General features: G+C 39.0%; 1 protein-coding gene across 1 annotated transcript in view; it reads right to left on the bottom strand.

The window, feature by feature from the left end:
• The window catches only part of LOC109901384 (potassium voltage-gated channel subfamily H member 5-like), a 68,255-nt gene extending 59,340 nt beyond the window's left edge, over positions 1 to 8,915 (bottom strand). The window contains exons 1-2 of the mRNA XM_031836677.1: positions 8,894 to 8,915; positions 966 to 1,089 (exon numbers count right to left, since the gene is read on the bottom strand). Of these exons, the coding sequence (XP_031692537.1) occupies positions 966 to 1,089; positions 8,894 to 8,915 (146 nt within the window). The remainder of the gene's footprint in view (positions 1 to 965; positions 1,090 to 8,893) is intronic.
• Between the last annotated feature and the right edge of the window lie 7,470 nt (positions 8,916 to 16,385).

Below are 16,385 nucleotides of genomic sequence, written 5' to 3'. Positions count from 1 at the left end.
TTCAATCAGTGTAGCTGAAGGGGAGGAGACAGGTTAAAGGATTTTTAAGCCTTGAGACAATTGAGACGTGTGTGTGCCATTCAGAGGGTGAATGGGCAACATAAAAAAATGTAAGTGTCTTTGAACGGGGTATGGTAGTAGGTGCCAGGCGCACTGGTTTGAGTGTGTCAAGAACTGCAACGCTGCTGGGTTTTTCACGGTCATCAGTTTCCCGTGTGTATCAAGAATGGTCCACCACCCAAAGGACATCCAGCCATCTTGAAACAACTGTGTGTAGCATTGGAGTCAACATAGGCCAGCATCCCTGTGGAACGCTTTCGACACCATGTAGAGTTCATGGCCTCAACAAATTGAGGCTGTTCTGAGGGAAAAATGGGGGAGGGGGGTGAAACTCAATATTAGGAAGGTGTATTTGTATTTGTTTACAGATTTGTAAACATAAAAAATGAAAAGAAAAGCATGTGTGGAAGGGGTCAGGAATATAAGCACTACATAGATGCTTCACAAATCATCTATAACTGTATATCATGCTGTATAAATGTATGGGTATTTCACATTATGATATATCATAATGTGACATACCCATACATTTATATGTTTACATTTATTAATCTTTTATAGAGCATGAAATAAGGTTATAGATGATTTGTGATTTATGCAGTGCTTACGAAGCCTATATGAATGCTTTATGAATCAAATCAATCAAAGTATAAAACCTTGCAGCAGATGGGTTATAATTAATTTCTTATTCAACTGTTTTTTTTCATGTGATCACAGAGCAGTTGGATATTCTACATATACCATGTGTGTGTACTAAAACTGGAGTGTGTCTGGACCTGCTTTAGTCCTTTTACCACTGTCAACTCACATTACATGCATGTGGAAACCGTCAGTGGATGTGTTACGCTTCTGTGAACAGTGGAAATAAATGAATGACAGGACAGGGACAGAGGCCCAGTTCTTACCTGCATGTGCTGCTCCTTTGCATGACTTCTGCCCTGTGGTACCCCGACAGCTTACAAAACCCGTCATTACTGTATACTACTGGCCATTCCACTATCTGGGCATTCCCCAACAGGAAACTTGTTTCTGAAAGACAGCCATGGGAAAAAGCAGAAAAACTAAAGAATTATAGAAAGTGAGTTCAGTCCCAAATCCCAAAATGTAAACAATTGTAGATAAATAACAAGTAAGCCCACATTGCGGTTTAAGAGGTGAGAACTACTTTAAAACTGACATACCTCTCAAAATGCTCCAACTGTGGTCATTGTTATTGGATATTGACATGAAACCACACCTGCCCTTAAAATAAAGTGTTAACATGTGGAGCCTGCGCCGTAGAAAAATCCCATCGTTCCTTCACCACTTTTATTGCTAAATATGGAAATGGTAAATGGGTTTTGGGGGTATTTTGGGGTTGTTTTGAGTAGTTTTGAGTTATTAGTAGGACGCCGTAAATAACCTTGTTTTTGTTTACACCCTGAACATTGTCTAATTAATCACAAGGCTAAACATAATTTGTTTTCTATGGTGCAGGAGAAATTGTATAATGCCTGTGCAGATTTGTCTCATATACAGGTTTGATCATTTGATCTCATCTCTTTATCCTGCAAGGCAACTTTTGAAATAGTTCATGTGGATTTAGACTACAGTGAGCAATAGTTTTCCATTATTGGTTCTGGTCCTTTAAATGGTATACAACTGTGTGAGAGATGAGAGGTTCCTTGCCCTAGATTGCAAACTGCCATCTGCCCGAAAAACCATCCTACTTAGATCACAGAAATAATACCAATAGGCCTATTAGTAGTGTCTACAATGCATATAGGGAGCTGTAACATCCTGTACAGTATTTGCTACATAGGGCATCATATTATGGTGCCACACTATTCATGTTCTCTGTTTATTCTGACATCCCGTTGCTGTTACAATTAGCTATGAGTTGCTACAAAGAGATGTGTAACTACCTCTGTCATCTCCCTAATCCACCCAGACTTACTGTTTTATGAACCCTAAAAGCGCCAACATATTTATATATTTGAAAGCTCCAAATTGGTAATGAATGCAGAGACACTGTCTGTCAAGCAGTAGCACTTTTCATTTTATGAATCTTGTAACACAAGCAAATGGTTTAAATCCCCCATCTCCAATGTTTTTTTAATAATAAATATTTAGAATAAAAATAATCAATAATATATTTTTTCAATGTTCACACATTTGTAGTTACATTTGATGTTTAAAAATATATGTTTTTAAAAGTTATTTTGATCAATTTCATCCACAGTAACTTGAAAGTGTTGTGTTTCTGTGATACTCAGAGGCTGAGAAATTGGCAATATAGCTAAACTGACCTGAGAGGAAGAGGCAAAGTGAGAGGGTTTACTCCGGCTAAAATCTGTCCACGAAAATAAGCCCACAAAGTGAATATTTTTTTTAGGGAAGTCAATGAGTGTCAAATCTGGTCAACAAAGAATAGAATTGCTCATTTTCTACGTGAGGCTTGATCTAATAGAAGTTTCGGGAATAGTTAGGTTCTTACTAGCCTCGTTGTGATGCTTCCCTAAAACGCTTGCTTGGGCAGATCTCCAAAAGTGCTCACCAGATTTGTGCGTGAGCACAAAAAATGTCAACAAAACAAGCACTGGTGACAAAACCTTTCAGTGTTTGCAGCATGTTGGTTTTCAAAGCATTTCTAATATTTTGAGATGAGCTATAGCTGCAGCAAGAATGGAGAAATGGTCTACAATGCTGGCCATATCAATATTTGTATGTGATATTTGACTGTAAAGGCTAGCACGAAGGACAAAAAGTATCTCGTCACAATGAGGTTTGTGTATAGAAAAGTCAGCTAACCTTGTACGTTACCTAGGTATAACTAACTAGCTAATAGCTACAGTAGTTACATTTCTCTCACGATTATAAAGCCAACCATTTTTTAAATAAAAACAGCATATTATTATTGACCTAAAAGGTCAACTGTGTTAGCGCAGTCGCTAGTGATTTATAGAGCACCCATGTACTGTCTGTCCGTGGGAATAACTAAAAAATCATTTTGCAACCAACATTGCTCAAATTAAACAAATACATTTAAATCAACTTCATAAAATGTTAACTGTAACGCTCATCTCCTGCAGGTTAATTGTCACCCTTATTTTCATACTGTACCTAAATAACAAGGGTTGGATTTGCACTTAACAATGTTATATGTCATCACTTCAAAGGGATGTACAAAATATGTTAGCCTCATATACATTGTCTACTGGTATCATTTTTTATTGAGAACATACACAAAATACCCAAACCATTAATTAAGAACACCTGCTCTTTCTATGACATAGATTGACCAGGTGAATCCATGTGAAAGCTATGATCCCTTATTGATGTCACTTGTTAAATCCACTTCAATCAGTGTAGATGAAGAGGAGGAGACAGGTTAAAGAAGGATTTTTAAGCCTCGAAACAATCGAGACATGGATTATGTATGCATGCCATTCAGAGGGTAAAAAAGATGTATGTGCCTTTGAGCGGGGTATGGAAGTGGGTGCCAGGTGCACTGGTTGAGTGTGTCAAGAACTGCAACGATGCTGGGTTTTTCACGCTCAACAGTTTCCTGTGTGTATCAAGAATGGTCCACCACCCAAAGGACATCCAGCCAACTTGATACAACTGTGGGAAGCATTGGAGTCAACATGGGCCAACGTCCCTGTGAAACGCTTTCGGCACCTAGATTTGAGATCTTACACCTAGACAAAAATGAAGTGTTTATTTGAGAAACAGACACATTAGAGACAGAACTTCTTCCTCTTTATTGCAGGATTGTGTTAAGTGATTAATCAACATTGACGCAAGTTCATTTTGTTTAACAATTAAAACAAGTTTAAAAACTTGAATCCACATTTTATCACTTTAAAATGTACAAATAAGCTAACTCGTATGTCAGTGGAGGCTGCTAACAATGGCTGGAATGGAGTCAATGGAATAGTATAATACACATCAAAGATGTGGTTTCCATGTGGTTGATACCACTCCATTGACTCCATTCCATCCATTATTATGAGCCATCCTCTCCTCAGCAGCCTCCACTGTGGTATGTAAAGATTGGTCTAAACAACAATAGATAATTTAGTACTAGTATCATGTAGGCCATTATTACTAAAGCATCATTTCAGGTGAACAAATCTTCATAACAGCGGTGACCAACCTTGCTCCACCGATCCCTGATCTACTGTATTCTATTCCTGCCCAGCAATAGCAGACTTGTTTTTAAACTCATCTGATGTTATACGTTAAATCAGGTGCATTATTGCTGGGTTAAAACAGAACCCTGCACACCCAGGAGACCTCCAGCAGGGTTGGCCTGCTCCAATTGTAATAGATTTGTCCATCGTGTGTGATGCATACAACATTTGCTAACATAGGTAGACCTACACATATAACATATAGGATATACTCAGTCTCATTTATTGGGACCTTTCTCTTCATCTGCTAACAGGCTTTCACAGCTTTCCATATCTGAGGACAGAAAATATTATAATCAAATTAGATAGCACTGAATATTATGTTGCTATTATCTCTCTGTCCGCAAAGTTTTCCCCTGTAGGGACTCGAACTGGAGAATCTTTTCATAATGTCCTCCCAAAAAATGACCTGCTATATTCAGTAGCCTACACTCTCCCTTTACTGCCAGGTGGAGCTGCAATTTCACCCTCTTCCATGGCTGTTATCTACAAATGCATTTGTACGGTGTTTTTAATTTACAATGATTACATCAAGATAGCTAGCTCATAGGAAGTTAGCTAGCTGATGACATTTAATTCACTTAGTTAAACAATGTGTAAAGTTAGCTAGCTAACAGCGATCAGTTAAGTTAGCCTTCAAAGTGGTCTACTGTCACCAGCTAGCTAGCTAATAATACATACTTTAACATTAAAAACATGTATTTACTTACTTGAAGAGGTTCTCCCACTGCCTCTGTGTTTTTTGTCCTTACAAAAACAAAATAATGGACAATCTTCACAATATTTTCGGTGGTAGCAAAGTGCAGATAGCAGCCATGTGGATGAATGGAGACAAGGTAAAAGGTGTGTTTGTCATAAGAGCAGTTTAGAACGTGTTGGGAGACTCCAAGATGGCGTCGCTTTGAGAGGGAGTGTTTTCGCGCTCTTCAAAACAATATTGAGGGTTAGGTGGTTAACAGTCAAATATTGGCTATTAATATTGAAAGAAACTAACTATAACTTTTTTATGGACATGGGATAAGTTTAGAGTTTTTGTCAAGTTGATTGGGAAGAACAAGACAGAAAGACAAAAGTAGACGAAATATCCAAGTCTCACAGAAGATGGCTGACATGCTAGCTAGCCACAACGAGGACCAGAGCAGCATGGATACACAAGAAGCCACGATCTCAAGCAAGAGAAAGCACAAAACTGACCAGGATGAAATCCTTGCAACATCTTTACCTCAGACCCCAAGTAAAAATCCACTGGTGAAAAAAGTAAAAGACATTTTCATGTCGGAACTTTTCTCTGCAATCCAGTCCCTGTCTACTAAACAAGACGCCACGCTCTCCAAAGTGTCCATCACAGAAGAAACATCAAAAGAGGATCAATAATCTGTCAGAAACTGTCAATCAACTACACAAAATTGTGTGCGAGAACAAGGAAAAGATAACGTTCCTAGAGAATGAGCTGAAGAAAATGCAATCCAAAAACAATGAGCTGTGTGAGAATGTAGCTGAACTTCAAAGGTACTCTCGCAGGTGGAATCTGAAAATCCAAGGTGTAAAAGAGGTAGAGGGAGAGGATATTAGAGAAGTAGGGCGGCAGGGTAGCCTAGTGGTTAGAGCGTTGGACTAGTAACCGGAAGGTTGCAAGTTCAAACCTCCGAGCTGACAATGTACAAATCTGTCGTTCTGCCCCTGAACAGGCAGTTAACCCACTGTTCCTAGGCCGTCATTGAAAATAAGAATTTGTTCTTAACTGACTTGCCTAGTTAAATAGTGGTGTGGGGGCTGTGCTTTGGCAAAGTGGGTGGGGTTATATCCTTCCTGTTTGGCCCTGTCCGGGGGTGTCCTCGGATGGGGCCACAGTGTCTCCTGACCCCTCCTGTCTCAGCCTCCAGTATTTATGCTGCAGTAGTTTATGTGTCGGGGGTCAGTTTGTTATATCTGGAGTACCTCTTCTGTCCTATTCGGTGTCCTGTGTGAATCTAAGTGTGCGTTCTCTAATTCTCTCTTTCTCTCTCTCGGAGGACCTGAGCCCTAGGACCATGCCCCAGGACTACCTGACATGATGACTCCTTGCTGTCCCCAGTCCACCTGACCTGCTGCTCCAGTTTCAACTGTTCTGCCTTATTATACGACCATGCTGGTCATTTATGAACATTTGAACATCTTGGCCATGTTCTGTTATAATCTCCACCCGGCACAGCCAGAAGAGGACTGGCCACCCCACATAGCCTGGTTCCTCTCTAGGTTTCTTCCTAGGTTTTGGCCTTTCTAGGGAGTTTTTCCTAGCCACCGTGCTTCTACACCTGCATTGCTTGCTGTTTGGGGTTTTAGGCTGGGTTTCTGTACATCACTTTGAGATATCAGCTGATGTACGAAGGGCTATATAAATAAATGTGATTTGATTTGATTTGGATTTAAATAAAGGTTATTTTTTATTTTTTTATATCCTGGGAAAAGTGGCACCATGAATCAAAGACAGGCTAAGAGACGTGATTGATGTGGTACATCGACTTGGGAAACAAAGATCTGATGGACCCCCTCGCAATATCATCTTGCACTTAACTATGCGCCATTACAGGGACATCATATGGAAAATGGCCAAGGGGAACAAGTTTCTGGACGAGAAGAAACTCCGCATCAAAGAAGCTCTGAAACCACAGGATCAGGCTGCCAGAGAGAAACTGTGGCCGCTTATACAGATGGCACGACAAGAAGGAACGAAGGCGGGGTTCAAAAAATTTAAGAAAGGAATAGATACCATTATTCCTTTCTTAAATTTAAAGATATAAATAGTTCTGTGCTACTAAACCTTAATACTTCCAAAAGATTTAGTATCAACAGAAGTGTACGACAGGGATGCCCAATTTCGCAATTTTTATTCATTTTGGTTGTGGAACTTCTATCTCTAGATATTCTGAATGATGCAAATTTGCATGGCTTAACCATTTTTAACAAAGAAATCAAAATTTCCCAACTGGCTGATGATACTGCTCTTTTCTTAAGAGACAAAGACCAGGTCGCACATGCCCTTAATGCTATAACTGCATTTTCTATTGCATCAGGATTAAAACTGAATGTTTCTAAATGTGAAATCTTATGTTTATTTGACTCTGATGATAAAGAAATTGAAAATATTCTGTTAAACATTTAGGAATACATCTGTCAAAAAACCACTTTGTCAGACAACATTTGAATTTCTCTCCTAAAATTAAGAGAACTCAAAATATATTTAATAATTGGCTACAAAGAGATCTTTCTATACTTGGGAGAGTACTTCTGTCCAAGGCAGAGGGACTGTCTCGTTTTGTGTACCCCTCATTATCGTTATGTGTAAATCCAGCTACTTGTAAAGAGATCAATAAGACCTTTCTTGACTTCATCTGGAAAAATAAGTCTCACAAACTCAAAGAATATATGTCCTTTCTAACCAAAGAGCTGAAGGCGGTCTAGAAGTGTTGGACTTTGTTGACATAAATAACACTTTCAAGATAAACTGGTTGAAAAAATGTTTGCTCGATACTGATTCAATATGGTATTTCATTGCAAATAATGTGTTTAATAAATTGGGAGGTCTTCAATTTTTACTGAAATGTAATTATATTCCTGAAAGATTACCTGCTAAATTGGCTAGGTTTCACCAACAAGCTTTACTGGCCTGGAAAATATGTTTCCTGCACAATTTTTCCCCTCATAAAGCTCTTTTGCGGAATAATTCAGACATAACTGTAAGGAATAAGTCATTGTTCTACCCCAGCTGGCATGAGAGGAATATTGACTTTGTTCTTGATATTTTCGACAACAAGGGTAATATTCTCACATATGAACAATTTATAACATTGAAAGAGTTTCCAATACATTTCAGAGAGTTTATTTCTGTGATCAAAGCCGTTCCCAGTGGTCTAACTACACTTATGAAAAGTCATCTTAATTTTGGGAATGATCACAAAGTTTATCCAGAACTCAGATTGGAAGGCGTGGGCTTACTTGAGAAAACTTGTTGTAATAAATATATAAGACAAATTCTTCATTCACAAAACCAACTTACACCGAGAGGAAAGTTTTTCTGGAAAATGCTTATTCCTGACATTGTCTGGAAAAATGCATGGTTAAGACCTTACAAATACTGTATACCAAACAAAGTTACGGAAGTGCACTTCAACATTTTGCATAAGATATATCCATGTAATTCTATGATGTCCAAATTTGTGGCTATTGATGATATCTGCGTTTTCTGTGAAAAAGAAGGTGATAATCTGTCTCACTTGTTCTTTGAATGTAAATTTGTGTCCGAATTTTGGGAAAACCTTGCAAAGTACTTATTTACCATTATGAACACTGCCTATAATTTTAACATAAAATATATAATATATGTTACTATTGCAATGATAACAAAACCACTGAAATGATTGCTATTTTTTTTATTCTTGTTGCCAAATACTTTATACACAAATACAAATAAAAATTCAAAAATTCTACACCAAAATTACACATTTTTCTGATTGAATTTAATTATCTTATTAAAACACTAACCCTAGTGAATAACACAAATTATAACATCTTCATGAATCATTATCATAAGATATTTTCAGAGTGAATATAATTGCACTTAAATTGTTTCTTTTTTGTATTTTATTTATATTTTTGGTATGTTTGAGCATTGTTAATACCTGTGTTTGGTTTGCTAGACATGTTTGATGTAGCAATGTAATTTGATTTTTGTATTATGAATAATAAAAAATAATACAAATAAAAATATATATCTTTTTTTAAAGTTTAGAACGTGTTGTGACATTTGTCGTTACCAGAGTAATCCAATCTAAATAAAATTAAATCGCAGACTGTCGGCCACACGTGATAATTTGAAAACTAGCACTTGAAACTAGCATAGGCAACAACTACCACAACGAAAAACAGTGATGCATATAACACACAGCACCCCTTCAACGGGCGTGTGGGGTGAGGGTTCTTGAAATGTAACAGCCAATCAAAATCTTGGCACTGGGAGCCAGTGGACCATTCAAACCGTTGTTGCAATACAAAATCCTCCAGACCTTCAAGGGAGGTGTGACAACAACGTGATCTTGGAGGTATGGCAACGAGAGACTAGGTTGTTACGAATGCACTGATATAAGTGGACGCACATGGCATTTCGGCAACTTTGAATAAAACAACTTTATTTCAGAGTTGTGCCTGTTGTCATGAGATAGATAGAGGACTCAACATGGATATAACCGGTTTAAGCATGGAGGACTTCCACCATTTTAAATTAGTCAACTGGGTGGGGACTCCTACGAGTTGGGTACAATCAGCCAATAAAGAAGAAGAAAATGGACTACTATAAAATCTTTGGCTCTGTGGACAACAAATCCCATGGTTAGGGCGGACACATAGGCCTCTCCTCATTATATCCAGTATCTCTGATCTGACATACCAGTACGACCTAAGATGGCATCCGATATGGGCGCTGGTGCCCTATCAGACTTTCAGCTCTAACTTCAGAATTCCATGGGCAATCAATTCAGTTCCAATTGCATCTGAAAGATGGGATTTCCAACCTGGTATAGAGATGTTGACTGGAGGCCAAATATGTATTTATATAATTGAGTTAATTTGACCCAGAAAGTGCCCGATATGGGGCACAAATTGTGAAAATCGCCACAGGTAGCCAAAATGACTTCCATCTTGTTCCATGCTATATTCCTTGCATGTCAGTCATAGCTAACGAGCGGTATTTTCAATATTGTAATAAAATGACACAATTTTAGTGGAATAATCATAAAAATGTCAACAAAATCTATGGTAGTATTGTATTTGAACATGAACAGAAGAATTAGGACACAAATAACATGAAGATGTGCAGCCTCTATTGAGCTTGAATTGCACCACTCTGATAGAGGTTCAAATTCCACTGTGTGTACCACTAAATATTACTCCTACAAGAAAATGCTTCCATCAGTCAACACAACTGTTAAACACAACTGTTAAAACGAATACAAAAAAGGACACAGGTATAAAAAAACAAGTTCTTTGACAAAATCATGAGACATTTGAAGGATCCAACAAAATCTACAAAAAGTAAGTTGTGTGTGTGTCATTGCACTCAATAACCAACAGTCCTCTGGCACCCCCTGAACAGGTGGTGCCTATGAGGTAGAGGCCCCACTAAACCCCCGGAGGATATGTGATGCACTCTATCATAATCCGTCCGAAGTCGCAATGGCTTAATTTGGATATAAATGGTGTTTTTGTTAACATTTACATTTGTCGCTGTTGGGGGTTTCATCTGGATTTAACAAAACAATGTCTTTGCTTTCATAACCTGTATGTATTATTGCCAAATTCAGAGTATAAATATAGTTTTTAATCTTATAAACGTAGGATGAGACATAGCAACGAAGCAATTTCACATTGGTTCGGTGGCTTGCAATATATCAGGCTTTCACGGCTGTATCTTAACTGCACTATTACAACCCTCCCCTATTCCGAAATCATGAATGAATTACAAACTAGCTAGCTAGCTATATATTTCGAATCGAGCTACAATAGGCTATTCAATCGGTTAATTTTCCTGTTTGCCCAATCAAAGCTACTGTAACGTATCAACCACGTGAAAACAAAGTGTACCTCAGGTTACACTCTCTCGCACTTCAAAACCCATCACACATAGTCACACTGTCACTACTGCCTACACCTTAGCTAACTAGCTTAGCTTTCTACTGCATCGATGGATTCCCGAGAGAGAGAAATCGGAAATCAACATTTTTATATAATAATGTTGTGCTGGGAACTGGTTCAGACGATCAGTGGCGTCAACTTATTGGAAACTACTTTTTGACACTAACCTGGAGAGCGTCACCATCAGCGACTCCGCAGACAGTGACTCAAACAAGCTCACTGTAGTAGAGGCCGAGCCCCTTGAGGAGGCACCCGAGGAAGACCCCCGTTAATGGTGGATCCGTCAATTAAGGTGCTTCAGTCGGTCAACTGGGAATATATCAGTGATGCTGGGAAAGAAATTGAAAAGGCTCACGAGATCAGGTGCACTTGCAAGACCAACAAAGAAAGCCCTACTATTTGCTTTTTACCCATGAGGAGATGGTCAAGAAAAGTGACCAGATTAATTAACTCACCAATGGTAAGTGCTTGCCATTGAACTATTAGTCAAGTTTTGTTGGCTGTGAGTGAGTAAAGTGTAATGTATGCGTGTTTCTGTGTCTGCCTATCTGTCAGTGTCAGTGTCTGTGTGTGAGATAAGGCACAAGTAAACTGACTAGCTAGCTTGCTATTATATTAAAGCCAAGTGTGTGTGTGTGTGTGTGTGTGTGTGTATGTAATTGAGTGCGTGAGGGTGTAATTGAGTGAGTGTGTGAACACATGAGAGCGAGCAAGAGAGAGAGATGAGGAATGTGTAGCGCATAAAACATTTGCAGTAACTTATGGGACCTGTCTGTCTGTGTTTCTGTGTGTGTATGCATGCGTGCATGATGGGTGCTTATATTTGTCCCATTTGTCCTAAAGACAGGTTACATAAATGCATGAAATGACCAACACTGAACAAAAATATAAACGCAACATCTAAAGTGTTGGTCCCATGTTTCATGAGCTGGAATAAAAGATCCCAAGTGTACCATACGCACAAAAAGTATATTTCTCCAAAATGTTGTGCACAGATTTGTTTACATCCCTGTTAGTGAGCATTTCTCCTTTGCCAAGATAACCCTTCCCCTTGACAGGTGTGGCATACCAATAAGCTGATTAATCAGCATGACAATTACACAGTGCACCTTGTGTAATGGCCACTTTAAAATGTGCACACAACACAACATAACGCCACAGATGTTTTGAGGGAGCGTGCAATTGGCATTCTGACTGAAGAAATGTCCACCATAGCTGTTGCCAGATAATTTAATGTTAATTTCTGTACCATTAACTGCCTCCAATGTTGTTTTAGATCATTTGGCAGTATGTCCAACCGGCCTCACGACCTCAGACCATGTGTAACCATACCAGCCCAGGTCCTCCTCATCCGGCTTCTTCACCTGCGGGATCGTCTGAGGCAGTGTGGGGGGTGCTGATGAGTATTTCTTTCTGTAATAAAGCCCTTTTGTGGGGAAAAACTCTTTCTGATTAGATGGGCCTGGCTCCCAAGTGGGTGGACCTGGCTGCCAAGTACACCCATGCCCAGATCAAATCAAATCAAGCTTTATTTAAACAGCACATTTCAGACCTGGAATGCAGCAAATTGTGCTTCACAGGAAAAAAAACTAATAAAAACAATGAAAATAAAAACTTAAATATTTACTTCACAACAAACATAAGAGGGTAAAAAACAATAACAATATGAACTGAATGACAAAAAAGCACCCTAAGGCAAAGCAAAGGTAAAAATGTGTGTTTTAAGATCTCTTAAAAATGTCCACCATTTCGGCTGGGGGCATATTAACTAAAAGCTGGCTCTTCATGCCTCTTGGTCCTAGGATTTGGGATAGTTAAAAGGCCAGTGCCATAGGACCTGAGGGACATAGCTTAAAACCATGTCTGACATGTATTGGGGTGCACAATCGTGTATTGATTTAAAAACCAATGAAATAATCTTACAAAGAATTCTAAAACTCACAGGCAGCCAGTGCAGAGAGATTAAAAACAGGGGAAATGTGTGCTCTCTGTCTGGTCTTGGTCAGTACCCCTCCCACAGCATTCTGTATGTTTTGCAGATGACCAATGGCTTTCTTCGGTAGATCAGACAGGAGAGCATTACTGTAGTCAAGCCTGCTTTTAATGAAAGCATGGATGAGTCTCTGTATCAGCTTGAGAGAGAAACGGCCACACCTTGGCAATGTACCTCTGGTGGTAAAAAGCTATTTTGGTCCCATTGCTAATGTGTAATTCGAAATTGAGTTCAGAATCTAAAATAACACTTAGGTTTTTTATCTTTATTACCCATGAATGAAAATGTGCAGCCAGATTCTCGCTCTGTGATTTGGCTCCAACAATAAGTACCTCAGTCTTGCCTTGATTTAGCTGGAGGAAGTTGTGAGCCATCCAAGTATTTATATCACTAATACAGTCTAATAATTTATCTGTGGAGCTGAAATCCTCTGGATACAAAGAAATATAAAGTTGTGTATCGTCTACGTAGCAGTGAAAATCAATGCTGTGCTTTCTGACAACACTGCCAAGGGGTAACATACAGTATATAAACCGGACAGTAACGGACCCAAAATCTAACCTTGTGGAACGCCACATGTGATATGTATTTTCTCTGAGTTATGTTCACCAAGGGTGACAAAAAAACTCTTTACCTGGTTAAATAAGTCTTAAACCTATTTAGAACTGGACCAGAGGGACCAACCAACCTCTCCAGGTTAATGTATCACTTAAATCCAAGAGTACAAGGACAGAGAGCTGTTTGGCATCTGTGTTGGTTCTAAGATTATTTACCACTTTAACTAAGGATGTCTCTGTGCTGTTGTGGGCCCAAAAACCAGATTGGAATTTTTCAAATATACAAAATAATTCAGCTGTTTTAAAACCAATTTCTCCAGAATTTTGCTTAAGGTTGGAGATTGGCCAAAAATATGTAAGAGCTGAAGAATCTAGATTACTTTTCTTCAGAAGGAGTTTCACCATAGCAGTTTTTAGTGCAGTGGTTTACACTTCTTCGGATATGCAATTAAAAAGTATTTTGGTGGGGATAGGATCGAGAAGGCAGGTATCACTTTCCTGAGCATGTCTGTGTCAACCAGGGAACATAAATCCATAGTGCCTTTGTGTGGTAGGCTAGGGCACATATCATTCTCATCAGGTCTTACTTAACTGATACCCAGCCTAACATTTGTTATCGTATCTCTGAAATATGCCCAGTCATAAATCCATAGATTAGGGCTTAATGTATTTATTTCAATTGACTGATTTCCTTATATGAACTGTAACTCAGTAAGATCTTTGAAATTGTTGCATTTTGCATTTATATTCTTGTTCTGTGTATGAAATTTTCCCATACCTTTATATCAAACATGACACATCTACAATACTAGTTAAAAAGTGTGCGTGTGTGTGAAATAATAATACTTTTATAGATGAAAAACATCTAGTGCTCATTGGCAACATCGCAGTTTTGATTAACCTCTGCACGGAAAAGGTCGAAAAGGAGAAAACAAAAAGAAACCAAACAGAGAACATCATAGTTCCTTGATAGCCAGCAAATCTGCAGAGAAACATTCAAGTTTTTACAAGCGTTTTCTTGAGTAAAACAACTTGATGTTTCTGTTATTACTGGGGCAGCAACATTATTATAAAGTTCATGAGGTAGTAGGCTGTATCATAAATAGAAATACAAGAGCTGAGAATACATAGTGTTTCAGCACATATTAAAGGCATGTTTTAAATCCATTCTCTTCTGGTTTCAGAATTTCCACAAAAAGTTGACTGCAGTGATAAAGTTCAACAAGGAACATGGTGTGGCTCCAAGGAAGAAGAGGTATCGGGGTCTTCTCGCCAGCAAACGGGTGCTGTCCTACGAGGACATTCAGCGAATCGTCCACTATGTCAACAACTACAGTGGGGCAAAAAACTATTTAGTCAGCCACCAATTGTGCAAGTTCTCCCACTTAAAAAGATGAGAGGCCTGTAATGTTCATCATAGGTACACTTCAACTATGACAGACAAAATGAGAAAAAGAATCCAGAAAATCACATTGTAGGATTTTTAATGAATTTATTTGCAAATTTTGGTGGAAAATAAGTATTTGGTCACCTACAAACAAGCAACATTTCTGGCTCTCACAGACCTGTAACTTCTTCTTTTAAGAGGCTCCTCTGTACTCCACTCGTTACCTGTATTAATGGCACATGTTTGAACTTGTTATCCGTATAAAAGACACCTGTCCACAACCTCAAACAGTCACACTCCAAACTCCACTATGGTTAAGACCAAAGAGCTGTCAAAGGACACCAGAAACAAAATTGTAGACTTCCACCAGGCTGGGAAGACTGAATCTGCAATAGGTAAGCAGCTTGGTTTGAAGAAATCAACTGTGGGAGCAATTATTAGGAAATGGAAGACATACAAGACCACTGATAATCTCCCTCGATCTGGGCTCCACGCAAGATCTCACCCCGTGGGGTCAAAATAATCACAAGAACGGTGAGCAAAAATCCCAGAACAACACAGGGGGACCTAGTGAATGACCTGCAGAGAGCTGGGACCAAAGTAACAAAGCCTACCATCAGTAACACACTACGCCGCCAGGGACTCAAATCCTGCAGTGCCAGACGTGTCCCCCTGCTTAAGCCAGTACATGTCCAGGCCCGTCTGAAGTTTGCTAGAGAGCATTTGGATGATCCAGAAGAAGATTGGGAGAATGTCATATGGTCAGATGAAACCAAAATATTTTGGTAAAAACTCAACTCGTTGTGTTTGGAGGACAAAGAATGCTGAGTTGCATCCAAAGAACACCATACCTACTGTGAAGCATGGGGGTGGAAACATCATGCTTTGGGGCTGTTTTTCTGCAAAGGGACCAGGACGAACGATCCGTGTAAAGGAAAGAATGAATGGGGCCATGTATCGTGAGATTTTGAGTGAAAACCTCCTTCCATCAGCAAGGGCATTGAAGATGAAACGTGGCTGGGTCTTTCAGTATGACAATGATCCCAAACACACCGCCCAGGCAAAGAAGGAGTGGCTTCGTAAGAAGAATTTCAAGGTCCTAGTCAGTCTCCAGATCTCAACCCCAGAGAAAATCTTTGGAGGGAGTTGAAAGTCCATGTTGCCCAGCAACAGCCCCAAAACATCACTGCTCTAGAGGAGATCTGCATGGAGGAATGGGCCAAAATACCAGCAACAGTGTGTGAAAACCTTGTGAAGACTTACAGAAAACGTTTGACCTCTGTCATTACCAAAAAAGGGTATATAACATAGTAATGACAGAGGTCAAACATTTTCTGTAACTTTTGTTATTGAACAAATACTTATTTTCCACCATAATTTGCAAATAAATTCATAAAAAATCCTACAATGTGATTTTCTGGATTTCTTTTTCTCATTTTGTCTGTCATAGTTGAAGTGTACCTATGATGAAAATTACAGGCTTCTCTCATATTTTTAAGTGGGAGAACTTGCACAATTGGTGGCTGACTAAATACTTTTTTGCCCCA

Source organism: Oncorhynchus kisutch, linkage group LG12 (genome assembly GCF_002021735.2).
Source record: "Oncorhynchus kisutch isolate 150728-3 linkage group LG12, Okis_V2, whole genome shotgun sequence".
Lineage (NCBI taxonomy): Eukaryota > Metazoa > Chordata > Actinopteri > Salmoniformes > Salmonidae > Oncorhynchus > Oncorhynchus kisutch.
This window is presented reverse-complemented; position numbering and strand designations above follow the sequence as displayed.